The following is an 18611-nucleotide window of genomic DNA, read 5'->3' on the forward strand; positions in this document are numbered from 1 at the left end:
GACTCAGGACTGAACAGATTTTAAAAACTGGTAGTGATACAACCAGTACAATTTTCAGAGTGGGCAGCTCCAATTGTACCTGTTCTTAAACCTGACCAAAGTATTCGAATATGTTGGGACTATAAACTGACAGTCATTAAAGTTGCAAAATTGAGTAGACACCTCATACCTAAAATTGATGATTCATATGCTAACTTGGCAGGTGGAACGGCTTACACGAAGTTAGATTTAAGTCATGCCTACCAACAATTGGAATTAGAGCAGATATCCCGGACGTTTGTCACCATAAATACACAAGGGATTGTACCAAAACACCCGTTTACCTTTTGGCATATCTTCTGCTTGCACCATATTCCAAAGAACCACGGAAAGTTTATTAGAGGGATTACCCCATGTTGTAGTTTATTTGGATGACATTCTCATGACTGGACTCACGGAAAACGAACATTTGATGAACTTGAGAAGTTCTGAAACATTTTTCGCAGGTGGGAGTGAGATTGATAAAGGATAAGTGCACATTCCAGGCAGAAGAGCTACCTTACCTAGGTCACAAGGTAGATTCACAAGGCCTACATCCACTTGCAGAAAAAGTGAAAGTAATTAAAGCCCCATTACACCCCTGGGAGTGGCCAGGAAGACCATGCGTATGAGTACACATCGATTATGTGGGACATTTTATTGGAACAATGTTTCCATGTATCATAGATGTGAATTCAAAATGGATAGACATATACAAAGTGAAGTCACCCACATCTTCAGCGATGATAGACAAACTACGACAAAATTTCACAATTAATGGATTACCTAAAGTGTTAGTATCAGATAATGGAACAGTATTCACAACTGCTGAAGTTAACCGATTTACAAGCCTCAATGGTATTGTTCATGTGAAAACATCTCCATATCACCCTTCTTCAAATGGACTCACCGAGAGAGCAGTTCAGACATTCAAATCTGGTATGAAGAAATTGTCTGGAGCTTCGATAGCGACTAAATTAGCACAATTTCTATTCCATTATAGCCCCTCATTCGACAACAGGTGTCACACCCGCGGAATTGTTAATGAAGCGCCGTCTCCGATCGAGACTGAGCCTAATTATACCAAACCTGAGGGGGAAAGCAGAAGGAAGGCAGCAAAGTCAGAAAATGGGACATGATTGTCACAGTAGGGACAGAACATTTAATGAAGGAGAGAAAGTATTTGTGAAAAATTTTAAATAAGAACCAGCGTGGCTGTTCCGTGAGGCAAGTGCAGTAACAGGACCTCTTTCCTACCACTTGAAAGTCGAAGATTGAGTAATTAGGAGACATGTGGATCACCTAAGAAGAGGAAAAACCAAATATCCAGAGATGATTCCACAAGTATTTGAGACTGAATTGACATCTCCTGTTGAAAGAGCTCAACCAAGTACAAATGTGTTTGAAGGGCCGACTGTACCTGAAAGAGTTGAAGAAACAGATGTACAGGTACCTACTGAAGAACCAGATGATCAGATGACACCAGTAAAGCAGGTTCCAAATTAACCTTCAGAAGCTGTAGAGCTGAGATGTTTTTCACATATAAGGAAACTCCCAGAGAGACTGACATTGTAAATAATTAATCCATTTAAGTAACTTGATATATTGAAAAAAATTGTTAAATGTATTTTTCAGTAAAGGGGGTGGGATGTAGTAACCTGATATGTAATACACCTTTAAGATAAGTGCTGTAATGTAAGATCACATGATCTTAATGCCCAGTAGTAGAGTAGCGCAGGCTACCACTGTGGGAGAGTCTTGAGTTAGACACTGAAGAGTTAATACAGAGTTTTGAGTTGTGAGCACACAGATGTAGCTGCTGAGTTTAGTTTGTAAATAAGCAACATGGTGTTTATTATAACAACAATCTCCTGATGTTCTCTGTCACTGTACCAACTCGGTCACTCAAATTTAAGTGTGCAACCCGGATCCTTTAGCCCCAATAAACTAAAGGGCACTGGATCCAACACTAGACAATGCTTAACACAGAGCTGACAATGACAGCATATGAAGTCTTACGAGATGGAAGGCTGCCACTGAAATATTGGCCTAAACATCATGGATAACTCAAAAATAAAAGCAAAATACTGCGGATGCTGTACCAGGGATCACTCCCCTGTTCTTCTTCAAAATAGTGCCATTGCGTCTTTTACATGCATTGAACAGATAGATAGGGCCTAGGTTTAATGTCTCATCTGATGGTGCCCTCAGTACTGCACAGGAACATCAGTCTTGGTTTCTTTTGTCCAGCCCTCGGTTGTCATTTGAACCCAGAACCTTGTAACTCAGAGGCCAGGGTACTACAAACTGGGCCACAGCTGACACTCTACAGGAAGGATGTGAAGGTCCTCAAGAGGGTGCAGAGGAAAAGCTGGGATGATTCTCCTTGGAGGAAAGGAGATTTGATAGAGGTGTACAGGATTATGAAAGGTTTAGATAAGTTAGACAAAGAAAAGCTGTTCCCATTATCTGATAATACAAGTACGAGGGGACACAAATTTAAGGTTTTGGGTAAGAGATGTGGGGGAGGGTGTGTGTGGGGGTGGCTGTAGGGAGGAAGAAGATTTTTATCTCGCGAGTGGTTATGACCTGGAACTCATTGCCTACAAGGGCAGTAGAAGTGGAGATGATCAATGATTTCAAAAGAAACTTGGATGGTACTTGAGGGGAATAAACTTGCAGGGCTACAGGAGTAGAGTGGTGTAATGGGATTGATTGTATTATTCAACAGAGATTTGGCACAGGCTCAATAGGCCAAATAGCCTCCTCCTGTGCCTTAATGTATAAGGGCTAAATTTTTGCCACGGAGGCAGAAAACAGAAGCCAGGTTTGTTTGTTTACTGGTCAGAAGCGCACTTCTGGTGAGTAACTTCCAGTGGTTAAAGTTAAGATTTTCATGGAGGTGAGCCCTTAGTTGATATGTACATGGGTTTCATGTGCATTTGGAGACAGTGGGATTAGGAATGGAGGTGTGGGACTGATTTAGACTCCCCATGATAGCTATCACTGAGGCTGCTGGCTTTCCTAAGGGAGAAATCTGCTGATTGTGCCAAAGATTTCCACAGCATCACAGGGATGCTCAATATCACAGGAGAGCCGGAGGCCTGGCACCAAGGGCAGAGTTGCCCCTCGCTTCATCGATGCCAACCTGGGTCAGAGGCCATGAGGGAGAGGTTCTTTTCCTGGGGAGAGGCAGGAGGAGGCCACCTTGTCATGCAACAGGAGCATCTCTCTGTTCAGCATCATCTCCACCTGCATCCATTTCCTTCACCTGTCCTACTCCTCAATGAGCTGTCTCCTTCCACGGCCTCACTGTCCTCAAGGTCCATACCTCTATGGAGAGCCAAATTGTGAACAATGCAGAAGACTACCATAATGACAGAGTACTTTGCAGGAAGATATTGGAAGGTGTCACCTAACCAGTCAGCCACTGGTAGCATATCCTTAGAAGCCCAGTGGCCTGCTTAATGGTTGTCCGTTGAACAGGTGGCATTGGTTGCATCGTCTCCGTGCTTCTATCTTGGGGTCCTGTAGAGGAGTGATAGCCATATCTTCAAGGGATATCACTTGTCCCCTCAGATCCATCCACAGGCTTTGGGGCTGGGATGAAAATCTGAGGTAGCCTGGACAAGCAGGGGATGAAGGAGTAATGGCAGCTGTCAGGAATGCATGGAAAAAGCAGATCAATTGGATGCTGTGTTCTATTGATGGATATCACTGGCAGGTCACTTGGTGCCTTGATGGCCACTAGATGGCCACATGGGTGCAATTGATGATACCCTGCATCTGGGGGAATCCAGTGAAGGTGGTGAAACCCAAAGCCCTTTTCCATGTGAGTCCACATCACTCATGAAATGAATGTGCTGTCCAGCTCTAACAAAGAGGGCTTCAGTGACGAGTCAGATACATAAGTTTGCAAGATGTCACTTAGGTCTGCAGTTGATCCTTGTAATGAGCCAGAAGCAACAAAGTTCAAGGTCACAGCAACTTTAACAACCACTGATATGGCATGGCAATTAGTTCTGCGAGGTATCAAGTCTTTGGTAACAAGGGCACAGATATCGGTAACCATCTGCCTGGAGAATCACAGTCTCCTGCAGATCTCTGTCATCTCCAGGTAGTCCCATCATTGGCAGTAGATCCTGTGTTGAGATCCCACTGCCTTCTGCCCATCCTGCAGAGGGCCTTGTCCCTCATCACCACTGGACCCAAGATCTGACAGGTGTGTCCCCTTACCATCTGCAGTTTTCCCTTCGGTCAGGTGGCCATTCTATTGTGAGTGACTGCCTTGTCCCCTGATCTTCTGGCCAGCAAAAGCCAGTGGATGAGATCCCATCCAATGTCCGAGTGCTGAGTGCCCAATCTCCCTTCCACTTCCCCATGACCTCCTCACCAAGCGCCACAACCCCCTTTGACCCACTGACCCTCTTATGGGACAAGGGTGATGCCCTAGGGCAGTCATGGCTGGCTCCACATTGTGCACCCACCTCCCCTCAGCTGATATGCAACAGACACTGCCTGAAACCTGTGCACCCTTCAAAAATTTACCCTCCAAGAAGCTCTTAACAAGCTTTTAAGTCCTTCAATTGACCTTAAGAGGAGGAGAGCAGGAACCATGTCCCGCCCTCCCTCCATCCTGTCTAACATTGCAAACACTGACAACTGCATTCTAAAACTGAGATGCCGGCATGCACCACCATTTTCACGACCTCCCGCCACCCCCAACCACCATTCCCAATTTCAGGGCAGCCCAAAAATTCAGCCCTATGCCTCTATAACTACTGTTATGGGGCCTATAACCTACACCCACCAGTGTTTTCTTAGCTCCACCCAAACTGATTCTACATTGATTTTTTTTTTAAATGAAGATCCTTTCTCTCTGCTGTCTTAGTCCCGTTTTTTTTCATTATCAGGGTAATCCTCCTCCTTTTCCATTTTGCCTATCTCTCCTAAAAGTCAAGTATCCTGCATCACTTCATTCTAAACGTTGGTCACGCCTGGACTGAATTTTTGCCAGCCATTTAGCAACAGGCTGGGAGGCGGGAAGGCTGGCAAAATGGCATGGGAAGGCGTCGGGGTGGCAGTCCATGGTCTTCTTGTCACCATGCCACTTTACCAGCGGTGGGAAATGTGACAGATGGCCCATCCCTCTGGAAGCTCATTTGACCACTTAAGTGTACAATTAATGGCCTTTTCCCATGTCCGTTGGCATTTTCCAGCGGCTGGGGGCCCACTGCCATGGATAAACTCTGATGGCTACCCAGCAGGTTCCAGGTTGGAAGGCCCCTTTTTGGCCCATGGAGGGTCCCCACAGAGGCAATGGTTGGTCCTGCAGCAATGGTGCTGCCTGCCCTCAATGACCCCATCCCTTGTTGGTGCCTGCCTGCTGGTCCCAGTGCCCACACACCTTATTTTGAGGGTGTGTAGCCATTGATGCTCCCTCTTCCTCTGGGTACAGCCCACCACCAGTGGTAGTGTTGCTGAGTCTGCTGTACTGCCAGCCCTCTGATTGAGCTAGCAGCTCTTAAGGGCAGACAAACATCCTTAATAGGATGATAGTGCTATGTCCTACTTAATTGGCCACCACCAGCAAAATGCATCCCCAGGTGCCATCACCCACCTTAACAGAGTGGTACCCCTGACTTTTAGCCTTGGCGGCAGGACTCCAGCTGCCCATGTAAAATTAGGCCTGACAGCTCTGTAATGGGTACTAGATCAAACATATTGATCTCTATCTGTGCTATTAATTCATCTATGAATGGCATCACAACCATTCACATTGTATCAGCTGAAGTTGTTGAATGGATTGTTAACCTTGACATTAAACTAAAACTGCTTTCACAGTGACATAAATATAATGCAATTCAACTATTTTGTTGTGAATGCTTCTCACATTGATATATGGTGTCTTTAGCTTAATTTTTTTCCCCCTTTTTCCCTGATTTCACCCAGATCACTAATGTCCCATTAAGTTGGTTAAGCACTCTGTTCCTTCCTGATAATTCTGTTTCACATTTTATTGTTACTCTTCTCTGCAACCTCAACATTTCTCTTATTGCTTTTGAATTTACCCTTTTCAGAATTCTCCCACCAGTCTCCCTCCCACTTTACTAGTTTAAAACTCAATTTACCTCCCTCATTATTCTATATGCCAGAACACAGAACCAAGCATAAGTTAATTGGAGACTTCTCCAACAGAACAGTTCCCATCAGTGCTGATGTCCCATGAATTGAAATCCCTGCCTCTCCCATTATTCTTCAGCTATGCATTGAAGCTTCTAATCTGTGATCCTTTGCAAGAGATTATTACCTGCGAGGTTCTTTGTTTTAATTTTGGCCCCAACTCTTCAAATTTTCACAGCAGAACCTCATTTTCAGTTCTGTCGATGTCATTGGTTCCTGTGTCAACCACAAAAATAGGATCCTTCCTTTCCTACACCTTGCCGCAAGGAATGTCATTATGGAAGGCAACACAGCCCTTGAATTCCCAGTTGCAGCTGCAACAAAGAGTGTCTAGCCCCTGGCTGTACTGTTCCCTACCACAGTCACATTCCTTTCAGTTCCTCCACTTGAATGGCCTCCTGTATTACAGTGCCATCTAGTTTGCTTAACCCTGCAGACTGTCCTTATCCACACAGGCAGCAAAAATCTCATACCTGTCAGATAAGGGGAAAGGCTAAGGCTCTTCCAGCATTGCACCTGGAGTCCCCTGACCTCCATGATTCCTAGTCACACCATCCTGTCCATGGCTAATAACTAGATCAGTACCACTGCCTAATCTAAGGAGTGGAGCTGCCTCCTGGACCAAAGGGTCCAGGTAAATTCTCCCCCTCCTCAATGCTGCATAAAGTCGCCACCTCAAACTCCAGCTCAACAACTCTGAGCTGAAGCTCCTTGAGATGAAGGCATTTACTGCAGATGTAGTGATCTGGGGTGGCGGTGCTTTCCCCAACCTCTCACATGCTGCTGTTGCAACACCAGGTTCTCTAGTCTCTCCATGTAACTAAACTATCTCATTTCTGATACCATCCTAGTACCATTTAATAAATCTCCTCTCCAAGGCCTCAGCATCCTTCCTAAAGTGTGGCCCAGGATTGGCTACAATATTCCAGCTGGGCCTTAACCAGTGTTTAATAATGTTTCAGCATTACTTCCTTTTTTTTTGTGCTCCATCGCTGTAATAATAAAACCAAGAATCTTTCGTGCCTTTTTAACAGCCCTCTCAACTTGTCCTGCCACCTTCAAAGACCTAAGTACATGCATCAGGTCACTCTTCCTGCATGCCTTTTAAATTTGTATCATTTACATTGTTTTGTCTCCCAACATTTTCTCCACCAAAATGAATCATTTAACACTTTGCTATTTTAAATTTCACCTGCCATGTATCTGCCTGTTTTACCAGAATGTCTAAATTCTCCTGGGGCAGAATTTTACCCTTGGTGGGCGGACTCAGCAGGATCGGGCGGGCCGGTCGGGAAGCAGGGTCAGGCGGACTGGTCGGGAAGCCAACTGTCAACTGCGAGCAGGACCGGACCGCAATTTCACGCTGGTGGGCCAATTAGGGCCCACCCAGTGTGAAACACAAGCGGCAGCACTCAGTGCTGCCTGTGTGGGCAGGGAGGGTAGGGCGAGCAGGCCGAGTGCGAACTTCATGAGTGAGCGAGTGCTTCATAATCTCCCTGAGGCACAGAGCTTCCTCAGGGAGATGAAGTGTTTTTTTTAATGAAAATAAAAATGTAATAAAATATGTGACTTTGTCACATGAGCAGGGATGTGTTATTAATTAAATTTTAAAACTTTTCTTTTATTTTTATTTGCTTTTGGAAACCTCATCCCACCCGTGGATGAGGTTTCCAAAAAAATGCAAAGGCCACTTGGCCTTTTCACCTGCCCGCCAACCATAAGGTTGTACGGGCATTGAAAAATTCTATTCAATTGATTCTTTAATGGCCTTAACAGGCTTTTTAATTGTCAGCGACTTCAGCGTGTGCCCACCAACCAAATTATCGGCACGTTTGACCAACATCAACGTGCGTCATTTCACATTCGAGCGGGTCAGGTGCACACCCACCCACTGACCGAAAGTTTCTGCCCCTGAAGTTTGTTATTACCCACCTCAATGTTTACTGTATTTCCAAATTTCATGTCATCTGTAAACTTTTAAATTATGCTCTTTTTACAAAAATTTCACTCTGGTCTTAAAAAAACTGTTCACCACTACACTACTTGCTTAGTCAGTTTGGTATCCAAGAAGCCACTGCACCTTTAAATATCTAAGGCATCAAACGAACTAACAAGTAGATTGTGTGTTATTTCATCAAAAGCCTTTTCAAAATCCATATACACAACAACCATACTACCTTCACCTATGTGCACTGTTCCTTGATCAAAGAACTCAGCCAACTTAGTCATATGTGATTTGCACTTAATAAATCGATGCTGATTTTAATTTATTAACCCATAATTTTCTAAATGTTAATTTATTTCATCCCAAATTATTTTCTCTAAAACTTTTCCCACCTTATGCTCACTGGCCTGTATTTACTGGGTTTACAAGCGAACATTTTTTAAACAGGGTGCAGCATTTTCATCCTTCAGTCCCATATCTGAAGAGGATTGGAAGATGGTGGACAGAACTTCTACAATTAATATATCTTAATTGTCATTTAAATCTGAAGAATTAGATTATTCTTGAAATCACTATGGCAGATTTTACTGCTTGCAATAATGTTGTCATACTGTATCAACAGCATCTATTAGTGTGGAAACAGACTGTTGATGCACTTCACAATTTTGATAATCACATTAGGAAGTAGTTTCTCAAATTTATTTAAAAATAACCATATATGGATGAGTGGAAAACTAATGGAACAGTTAACAATGCTCTACAGAAGTTATAAACCGTAACACTTACCTAACTCAGCAGATAAACGATGTAATGGTCTTGCTGGTTTGAGGGATTTGCGAATTACTGGTACCTTCCTGGTGGTATCCATGATTATTGGAGAGATCCTGTTTATAAAACTTGCAGTTTTTAAATGATGCATTAAAACCATTTAGTTAATCTAATGAACACAAGAGTCAAATCATAACAACTGTATTACAGCATGTAATATAATGTTTCTGTAAATTATACTAAACCACACGTATCTGAATTTGTGAATTTTAGTATTGAAGTGCTTCAAGAAATCTCTTGAGTTGTATATATAAATACACATTCCTTCTTACCAAAATGTTTGAACTTTCTAAATTTATTTTAGATTCTTGATAAGAAATTGTTCATGTTGTTTGTAATATTTTATTTTTAGGCATATTAAGCACAATTTTCTCTATATAAGATGATGGATTTACTAATTGTGTCTGTGAAAAGTCTCACTCTATATTCTGGTGTCACTTTCTTGAAACATTGTTGACGGTAAATCCTGTAGCATTGCATTTTAATTTTAAAAAGTCTTAATTTATTTTGTGTCTGTCATGATAGAGCTAGATTTTATTTAGCTCATCTGCACAGTAATAACCCAAGGTTAAAAAAAAACTTTAAGATTACCAGAGTTGTAGATACAAGTTATATTTATAATTGTCATGTACTGAGTTTCAAATATCAGCCATATCAGAGAAGGAAAACTGAAGTAACCCATTACCTCAAACTGCATGCACACTTCCTAATGGCTAATGTGAAAATACTCAGAATCACAGAATCACAGTGCAGAAGAGACCCTTCGACCCATTGAGTCTGCACCGACACGTGAGAAACACCTGACCTACCTACCTACCTAATCCCATTTACCAGCATTTAGCCCATAGCCTTGAATGTTATGATATGCCAAGTGCTCATCCAGGTACTTTTTAAAGGATGTAAGGCAACCCGCCTCCACCACCCTCCCAGGCAGCGCATTCCAGACCATCACCACCCTCTGGGTAAAAAGGTTTTTCCTCACATCCCCCCTAAACCTCCTGCCCCTCACCTTGAATTTATGTCCCCTCGTGACTGACCCTTCAACTAAGGGGAACAGCTGCTCCCTATCCACGCCCCTCATAATCTTGTACACCTCGATCAGGTCGCCCCTCAGTCTTCGCTGCTCCAACAAAAACAACCCAAGTCTATCCAACCTCTCTTCATAACTTAAATGTTTCATCCCAGGCAACATCCTGGTGAATCTCCTCTGCACCCCCTCCAGTGCAATCAGATCCTTCCTATAATGTGGTGACAAGAACTGCACACAGTACTCCAGCTGTGGCCTCACCAAGGTTCTATACAACTCCAACATGACCTCCCTACTTTTGTAATCTATGCCTCGATTGTTAAAGGCAAGTGTCCCATATGCCTTTTTCATCACCCCACTAACATGCTCCTCCACCTTCAGAGACCTATGGACACACATGCCAAGGTCCCTTAGTTCCTTAGAACTTCGTAGTGCCATACCGTTCATTGAATACTTCCTTGTCAAATTATTCCTTCCAAAGTGTATCACCTCACACTTTTCAAGGTTAAATCCCATCTGCCACTTATCTGCCCATTTGACCATCCCGTCTATATCTTCCTGTAGCCCAAGACACCCAACCTCACTGTTAACCACCCGGCCAATCTTTGTGTCATCCACAAACTTACTAATCCTACCTCCCACAGTCATCTATGTCATTTATATAAATGACAAATAATAGGGGACCCAGCACAGATCCCTGTGGCACGCCACTGGACGCTGGCTTCCAGTCACTAAAACAACCTTCTGTCATCACCCTCTGTCTCCTACAACTAAGCCAATTTTGAATCCACCTTATCAAATTACCCTGTATCCCATGTGCATTTGCCTTCTTTATAAGTCTTCCATGTGGGACCTTATCAAAGGCTTTGCTGAAATCCATATAAACTACATCAACTACACTACCCTCATCTACACACCTGGTCACCTCCTCAAAAAATTCAATCAAATTTGTTAGGCATGACCTCCCTCTGACAAAGCTATGCTGACTATCCCTGATCAAACCTTGCCTCTCCAAGTGGAGATAGATACTCTCCTTCAGAATTTTCTCCAATAGTTTCCCTACCACTGACGTGAGACCCACTGGCCTGTAGTTCCCTGGCTTATTTCTATAACCCTTCTGAAATAGCGGAACCACACTTGTCTGAAATTGAAGTACCAGAAGATCACAGGGGAGGGAAAAAAAACTTTGGAAAGAAAATTCAGAGGTTCAGCAAATGTTTAATAATAGGGAGCATAACCTGACATTTTTGAATTGAACACTTTAGAAACAAAATATAAAATCAAATTTGTGCCATTGGAGTTCAAACAACTAAATTTGGAGAACATTTTATTGCCAAACTCTTGATTTCCTAATAAATCTAAAAATAACTTTTCAATGCACTGTTTGGTTTTTTTTGCAATATGTTTCATTGTGTTTTCTCATAAGAGAAATTTCAGTGATAAAGTATGGAGTAGGTTTTCAGTTGTTGCACCCAATGTCAGCATCAAGTAGTTGTGAGTCAACTCACAAATTGGGAACAGGAATTGCTAGTGTCACAAAAATATAATAATACTCATAATATTATTGTGATCTATTGTAAAAGTAGGTTAATAGTGGAGTTTGAATAGTTTATGTGTGTGCGTGTGTGTGATTTAATTGAATTGGAGACAGCTGTTCTGGAGGATTTGACTCAAAAGAAGCTAAGTATGAAATGCTAATATGTAAACGAGGCTTAGGTTTTAGATGGTGAAGAGAGGATAATTTGCATTTTTAGATAAATCAGGGTAGTTTGAATTTCAAAGAGATGGTAGGATGTTACACCTAACCAGAGAAGCTAGGCCAAGCAGTGTGTTTATTTTTCCCAAAGGTTACTGACAATATTTGCACCATGAACAGACTTATATTATGAGAAAAGTAAAGTTCCAAAGGGAACAATGGAATTTGCATAAAAATGGAGAGACATGTATATAGGGAAATGAGGTTGTGTGTCAGAGAAAGCATTGTACAATCTACCAGAAGTGTGAAAAGCCTCCAGTAGTTATGAATTAAGTTGCTGTCTACAGAAACCGAAGCTGGGAAAAGCTACTTTGAATTCTACTATCCAGCGTATTGTGGTGATTTGCCTGGATCTGTTTAAATCTATCTTTTACCATTGCCTTAACAAGGGTGTAACTGGAAGCCAGATTAATTAAGTGTTTTAGGGGTTATTATAGTAGTAATTTGTGGACCTGTGTGTGTGCTTGAAATCTTTTCTTTTGTTAATAAATGTTTAATTTAGTTTTGTAAAAAAAACTCTCGTGTCTTGATGGACTTACTACTACTGAATTCAGGGCATGCACCTCAAAATAAAATACAAATTGAAAAATCGTTGTGACCGTGTGATCAAGTTTCCCTCGTGGGTTTGATCCACCTAGCACACATCATCTGCCATGTCATAACACTAGACATAAAAAGACCAAAGTCCATTTAGTTCACCTTCTTCCACCCTGGTGGTCATATGATACAATAATGGGGTTATTGACTAATCATGGCCGTACATTAAATTAGACTGTGGAAGAACCAGACATGAAGCAAAGAAAACCACCAGTGGTTCAAAATTGTCTGTCCCTATCTAACATGCTACACTTAACATATGTCATGTCTCAAATTATGCATATACTGTTTTCCAAAATATACTTTCTGAAATTAATCTAATTTGAATTTGTATTAACCAACAACATCTGTATCCACTGTCTCCCTCGGGAGTCAACACCATAGAATGGTATTGCTCAGTGAAGCCATACTTTTCTGGATTAGTTATGGTTTCACTCCCTTCAAGTGTAGGCCATGACCTCTGGTTGTTCTTTTATGAGCAATGTGGAGAACATGCCATGATCTACATTTTTAGGTCCCTTTAAAATTTTAAAAATAGCAATCATCTTCTGATTTTACTGATCTGAACAAGGTGAAACAATTTTGTCTTGATCTACATTATCTAGTCTCTTTTGAAACCTAAGTATAACAGTCATCTCACCTCTTAGCTTTCTCTTTACCAGTGAGAACGTTCAAAATTCACTAAATTGCTCCTCTAATCATCCTTCCAGTTCCTCTATCTTCATGGCTGCGCTTTCATGTATCCTTTCAATAGCTGCATTATCCTCTTTATATTGTACATTATATTTTAAGTCCAGTTGCACCAATGATTACCTCACTATCTTGGCACAATATTTACTTTTTACTATATCTCACTATCTGATTTGCTTTACTGACTGTTGTGACAGCTTCAATCTGTTGTCAATCAGCACCCTCAGATCTAAGCCATGGCTCAGTGCGTTCTCATAACCCACAGCCTTCTGACTCATATGTGAATCCAAGACTAAAGATTTGAGCACAAAATCTAGGCCGACACTAGTGCAGCATGCAGGGGCTGATTTAATGTTGGAGGTGGCCTCGTTTAGATAAGACATCAAACTGAGGCTTCATCTACTATCTCAGCAGAAGTAAAGATCGCATGGAATTATTTTGAAGATCAGTGAATCCTGACCAATATTTATCATCTAGCATTATCACACAGTGGGTAGTGTCCCTGCCCTAAACCAGAAGCTCTGAGTTTGAGTCCCACTTCAGGGCTTGATCACCACAGAAGGTGCATTCATAATATGGCTGGGCTGCTACGAGAGCCTGAAAGCTCTGTTGAGCACGGCAGCTGTCTCCACCTGAATAGCGGGAGCCTGAGCCTGCATGACAGCAGTCAGTAACCCCATGATCTCTGTTGAGATTCTGCTGCAGTACTGATGCATCAGCAAGATTTTGCCTGTGCAACAGTAGAAGCTGCAACAGTGGCCATCAGACATCATCAAAGGTTGATCTGGCAATGCTACCATGGAGGTGCTCAGCAACTCAACAGTGGAAATGATGAACTCCAAGCTCCGCATGATGCCCTATGCAATAGTGGAGCTGGACTACTCCATACTTCTAGCCAGGAAGCTATTTGGCAGGCCTACCAATGCACCAAGCACTTCAGTGTACATGTTCATCAATGATTTCCTATATTCCATCACAACAACGTCTTCACCCGAGTCCCATGCAGGAGAGCTGATGTACAATCTTGCATGCAAGCTGATCTATCTCCCTGTCCTGGTTGCAGCCCACTCATGGCCAGTGACTCAACAACTCCAACTTTAAACTAGCCTGAAGGTATGTGCTGTGCCAGTATCTGAATTCGGAGCTGCAAATAGTGCTGAATGATCTTAAACGATATTGCTTCTTCTTCCAGGCTATCCTCCTCTTGCCCCTCGACCTGCTTCTGAAGAGACGGAGCAGCTGGCAGTTCCTGGCTACCCGAGAGCACAAAAGCATAAGGGGAGGGGAGCGGTAAGGAAATCAGGAGGTCCACAGTCACTTAATCTGCAATTTTCATTTCATAGCACTTTTCAGGGTAAAGATTAAGAGAGGTAGTGGAGATGGTGCAAAGGCAAGAGCTTACCATCATCCAGAAAGATCTCCACTGCATTGGATGCCACTGGCTCCGAGGCACTGCTCTCCATTATTTCTAAGGACCATTTCCTCCAGAGCACTGAGAGGATGTACACAACCTGGTCCTCCCCCAGTGCTCTGGCTTTCTCACCTGTTGTGGGCAAATTCCCCTGACAAGAGAATGGACAGGTCTTGAACTGTGGGTCAATGTGTTTGGGGTAATATCTGCCATGACCATTACCAACTAGAAGGACAAGGGCAGCAAATAGATGGGAATACCACCACCTGGAAGTTCCCATCCAAGCCACTCACCATCCTGACTTGGAAATAATCGCCGTTCCTTGACTGTCGCTGGGTCAAAATCCTGGAACTCCCTTCCTAATAGCACTGTGGATGTACCTACACCACATGGACTGCAATGGTTCAAGAAGGCAGCTCACCGTCACCTTCTCAAGGGCAACTAGGGATGGACTATAAATGCTGACCCAGTCAGCGAAGCCCACATCCCGTGAATGAATTAAAAGGTCAAATAGCTGGAGGTATGTGAAGACAGTGAAGCATGCTGACATGCTTCAAAGGTGTTTGTGGTTGAGGTGTGTCAGGATGTTAGGAGTGAGTCCTGAGTGTCACAGTGTGATGCTGGGTGAATGATGGGGTGTGGTGCATTGAACCATAGTGTGAGAGGTGGTTGGTACAGTGGGTGTGAGGTGTGAATTGCAGCAGCATTCACACATCTGAAGTTATTAAACTTCTTTCAGCTCTGCTGCCAGGTCTGTGGTGCTACACTTTGGAGATTGACAACTCTCAATCCCACTCGCTTCAGTGAATCAGTCTGGGGAGCTTCTTGACCCCTCTCCATAGACATGGCCTCCTCCTGCCTTCAAGCTTCCAGCAAAATGAGTCCAGGGCAATCAGTGTCGCTGAATCTAGGAGCCCTCCCCTTACCTTGCAGAGACATAGTTTCTCTTTGACTGTCCAAAACCAATCAACCTGTAGCCTGCAGTGCATTGTTGTAACTTTGCTTTAAAGCAGGGGTGGGGAACCCGCGGTCTAGGGGCCAGATCTGGTCTGGTACACTTTTTAATCTGGCCCATAGTGAGATTTCAAAAAAATATATCACGTGCCTATAACACATCTGTCTCCACAATTTTAGGCCTCACACTTCCAAGCCCATCTCTGGAGAGCTATCAAAATCCTGCCCTGCTGTACCCTGCACCCTCCACGTGCTGCATTCCGAGCCAGCTCCCAGCATGTTCTTATGCCTGAGCCTGGGCCGCATCCACCAGAGGCCCAGACTGTGTGGAGAGAGGGAGGCCTGAGATCCAGGAACTCAGCACAGGGAAGGGAAGCTGCCAGCTACCAATTGGGTAGTGTAGTGCGAGTAACCCGGGGCAGGGGAGAAAGGGATCAGGACAATCGGATCCTACGACAGGTCATCCCCCCCTCCCACATCCAGCTCTTTTGGTGTCCCAAAACTGGGCCTCAGCCCTGACAGACTGAGGAAAAGGCTGAAAATCCAGGCCAAGACTCAACCTCGGACTGGAAGACAGCCAGAAACTGAGGTTGTTAAATCATTACCCTGGTTTGGGGGTGAAAGAGAGTGGGAAAGGAGAGGCACAGATGGGCAGAGGTGCAGAGAGAGAGAGGCAGGGCGAGAGAGGGCGCACCAAAGGCAGGGCGAGAGAGAGTGACACACGGCCAGAGAGAGAGAGAGAGACAGACACACGGCCAGAGAGAACGAGAGAGAGACATACGGCCTGAGAGAGAGAGAGAGAGAGAGGGGGAGAGAGAGAGAGAGAGAGAGAGAAAGAGAGAGAGAAAGAGAGAGAGAAAGAGAGAGAGAAAGAGAGAGAGAAAGAGAGAGAGAAAGAGAGAGAGAAAGAGAGAGAGAAAGAGAGAGAGAAAGAGAGAGAGAAAGAGAGAGAGAAAGAGAGAGAGAAAGAGAGAGAGAAAGAGAGAGAGAAAGAGAGAGAGAAAGAGAGAGAGAAAGAGAGAGAGAAAGAGAGAGAGAAAGAGAGAGAGAAAGAGAGAGAAAGAGAGAGAAAGAGAGAGAAAGAGAGAGAAAGAGAGAGAAAGAGACAGACAGACACACGGCCAGACACACGGGCAGACACACGGCCAGACACACGGCCAGACACACGGGCAGACACACGGGCAGACACACGGCCAGACACACGGGCAGACACACGGCCAGACACACGGCCAGACACACGGCCAGACACACGGCCAGACACACGGCCAGACAGACAGACACACGGCCAGACAGACAGACACACGGCCAGACAGACAGACACACGGCCAGACAGACAGACACACGGCCAGACAGACAGACACACGGCCAGACAGACAGACACACGGCCAGACAGACAGACACACAGCCAGAAAGAGAGAGAGGGAGGGAGATAAACAAAGAGACCCATAGCCAGAGAGAGAGAGCCACCGATCAGAGAGAGAGAGGGGGAGGAGAGAGAGAGAGAGAGAGAGAATGAGAGAGAGAGAGAGAAACAAAGAGGCCCATAGCCAGAGAGAGAGAGACACCGATCAGAGAGAGAGAGGGAGAGAGAGAGAGAGAGAGAGAATGAAAGAGAAAGAGAGAGAGAGAGAATGAGGGCGGGGGAGAGAGCAGACATGGAGAGAGAGAGGGCGGGGGAGAGAGCAGACATGGAGAGAGAGAGGGCGGGGGAGAGAGCAGACATGGAGAGAGAGAGGGCGGGGGAGAGAGCAGACATGGAGAGAGAGAGGGCGGGGGAGAGAGCAGACATGGAGAGAGAGAGGGCGGGGGAGAGAGCAGACATGGAGAGAGAGAGGGCGGGGGGAGAGAGCAGACATGGAGAGAGAGAGGGCGGGGGAGAGAGCAGACATGGAGAGAGAGAGGCGGGGGAGAGAGCAGACATGGAGAGAGAGAGGGCGGGGAGAGAGCAGACATGGAGAGAGAGAGGGCGGGGAGAGAGCAGACATGGAGAGAGAGAGGGCGGGGGAGAGAGCAGACATGGAGAGAGAGAGGGCGGGGGAGAGAGCAGACATGGAGAGAGAGAGGGCGGGGGAGAGAGCAGACATGGAGAGAGAGAGGGCGGGGGAGAGAGCAGACATGGAGAGAGAGAGGGCGGGGAGAGAGCAGACATGGAGAGAGAGAGGGCGGGGGAGAGAGCAGACATGGAGAGAGAGAGGGCGGGGGAGAGAGCAGACATGGAGAGAGAGAGGGCGGGGGAGAGAGCAGACATGGAGAGAGAGAGGGCGGGGGAGAGAGCAGACATGGAGAGAGAGAGGGCGGGGGAGAGAGCAGACATGGAGAGAGAGAGGGCGGGGAGAGAGCAGACATGGAGAGAGAGAGGGCGGGGGAGAGAGCAGACATGGAGAGAGAGAGGGCGGGGGAGAGAGCAGACATGGAGAGAGAGAGGGCGGGGGAGAGAGCAGACATGGAGAGAGAGAGGGCGGGGAGAGCAGACATGGAGAGAGAGAGGGCGGGGGAGAGAGCAGACATGGAGAGAGAGAGGGCGGGGGAGAGAGCAGACATGGAGAGAGAGAGGGCGGGGGAGAGAGCAGACATGGAGAGAGAGAGGGCGGGGGAGAGAGCAGACATGGAGAGAGAGAGGGCGGGGGAGAGAGCAGACATGGAGAGAGAGAGGGCGGGGGAGAGAGCAGACATGGAGAGAGAGAGGGCGGGGGAGAGAGCAGACATGGAGAGAGAGAGGGCGGGGGAGAGAGCAGACATGGAGAGAGAGAGGGCGGGGGAGAGAGCAGACATGGAGAGAGAGAGGGCGGGGGAGAGAGCAGACATGGAGAGAGAGAGGCGGGGGAGAGAGCAGACATGGAGAGAGAGAGGGCGGGGGAGAGAGCAGACATGGAGAGAGAGAGGGCGGGGAGAGAGCAGACATGGAGAGAGAGAGGGCGGGGGAGAGAGCAGACATGGAGAGAGAGAGGGCGGGGGAGAGAGCAGACATGGAGAGAGAGAGGGCGGGGGAGAGAGCAGACATGGAGAGAGAGAGGGCGGGGGAGAGAGCAGACATGGAGAGAGAGAGGGCGGGGGAGAGAGCAGACATGGAGAGAGAGAGGGCGGGGGAGAGAGCAGACATGGAGAGAGAGAGGGCGGGGGAGAGAGCAGACATGGAGAGAGAGAGGGCGGGGGAGAGAGCAGACATGGAGAGAGAGAGGGCGGGGGAGAGAGCAGACATGGA

At 45.5% G+C, this 18611-nt stretch overlaps 1 protein-coding gene across 1 annotated transcript in view; it reads right to left on the reverse strand.

Moving 5' to 3' along the window:
* The window catches only part of gra (granulito), a 220301-nt gene that overhangs the window by 174176 nt on the left and 27514 nt on the right, over positions 1 to 18611 (reverse strand). The window contains exon 2 of the mRNA XM_078539725.1: positions 8933 to 9030. Within this exon, the coding sequence (XP_078395851.1) occupies positions 8933 to 9030 (98 nt within the window). The remainder of the gene's footprint in view (positions 1 to 8932; positions 9031 to 18611) is intronic.

Source organism: Cetorhinus maximus, chromosome 4 (assembly GCF_964194155.1).
Source record: "Cetorhinus maximus chromosome 4, sCetMax3.hap1.1, whole genome shotgun sequence".
Lineage (NCBI taxonomy): Eukaryota > Metazoa > Chordata > Chondrichthyes > Lamniformes > Cetorhinidae > Cetorhinus > Cetorhinus maximus.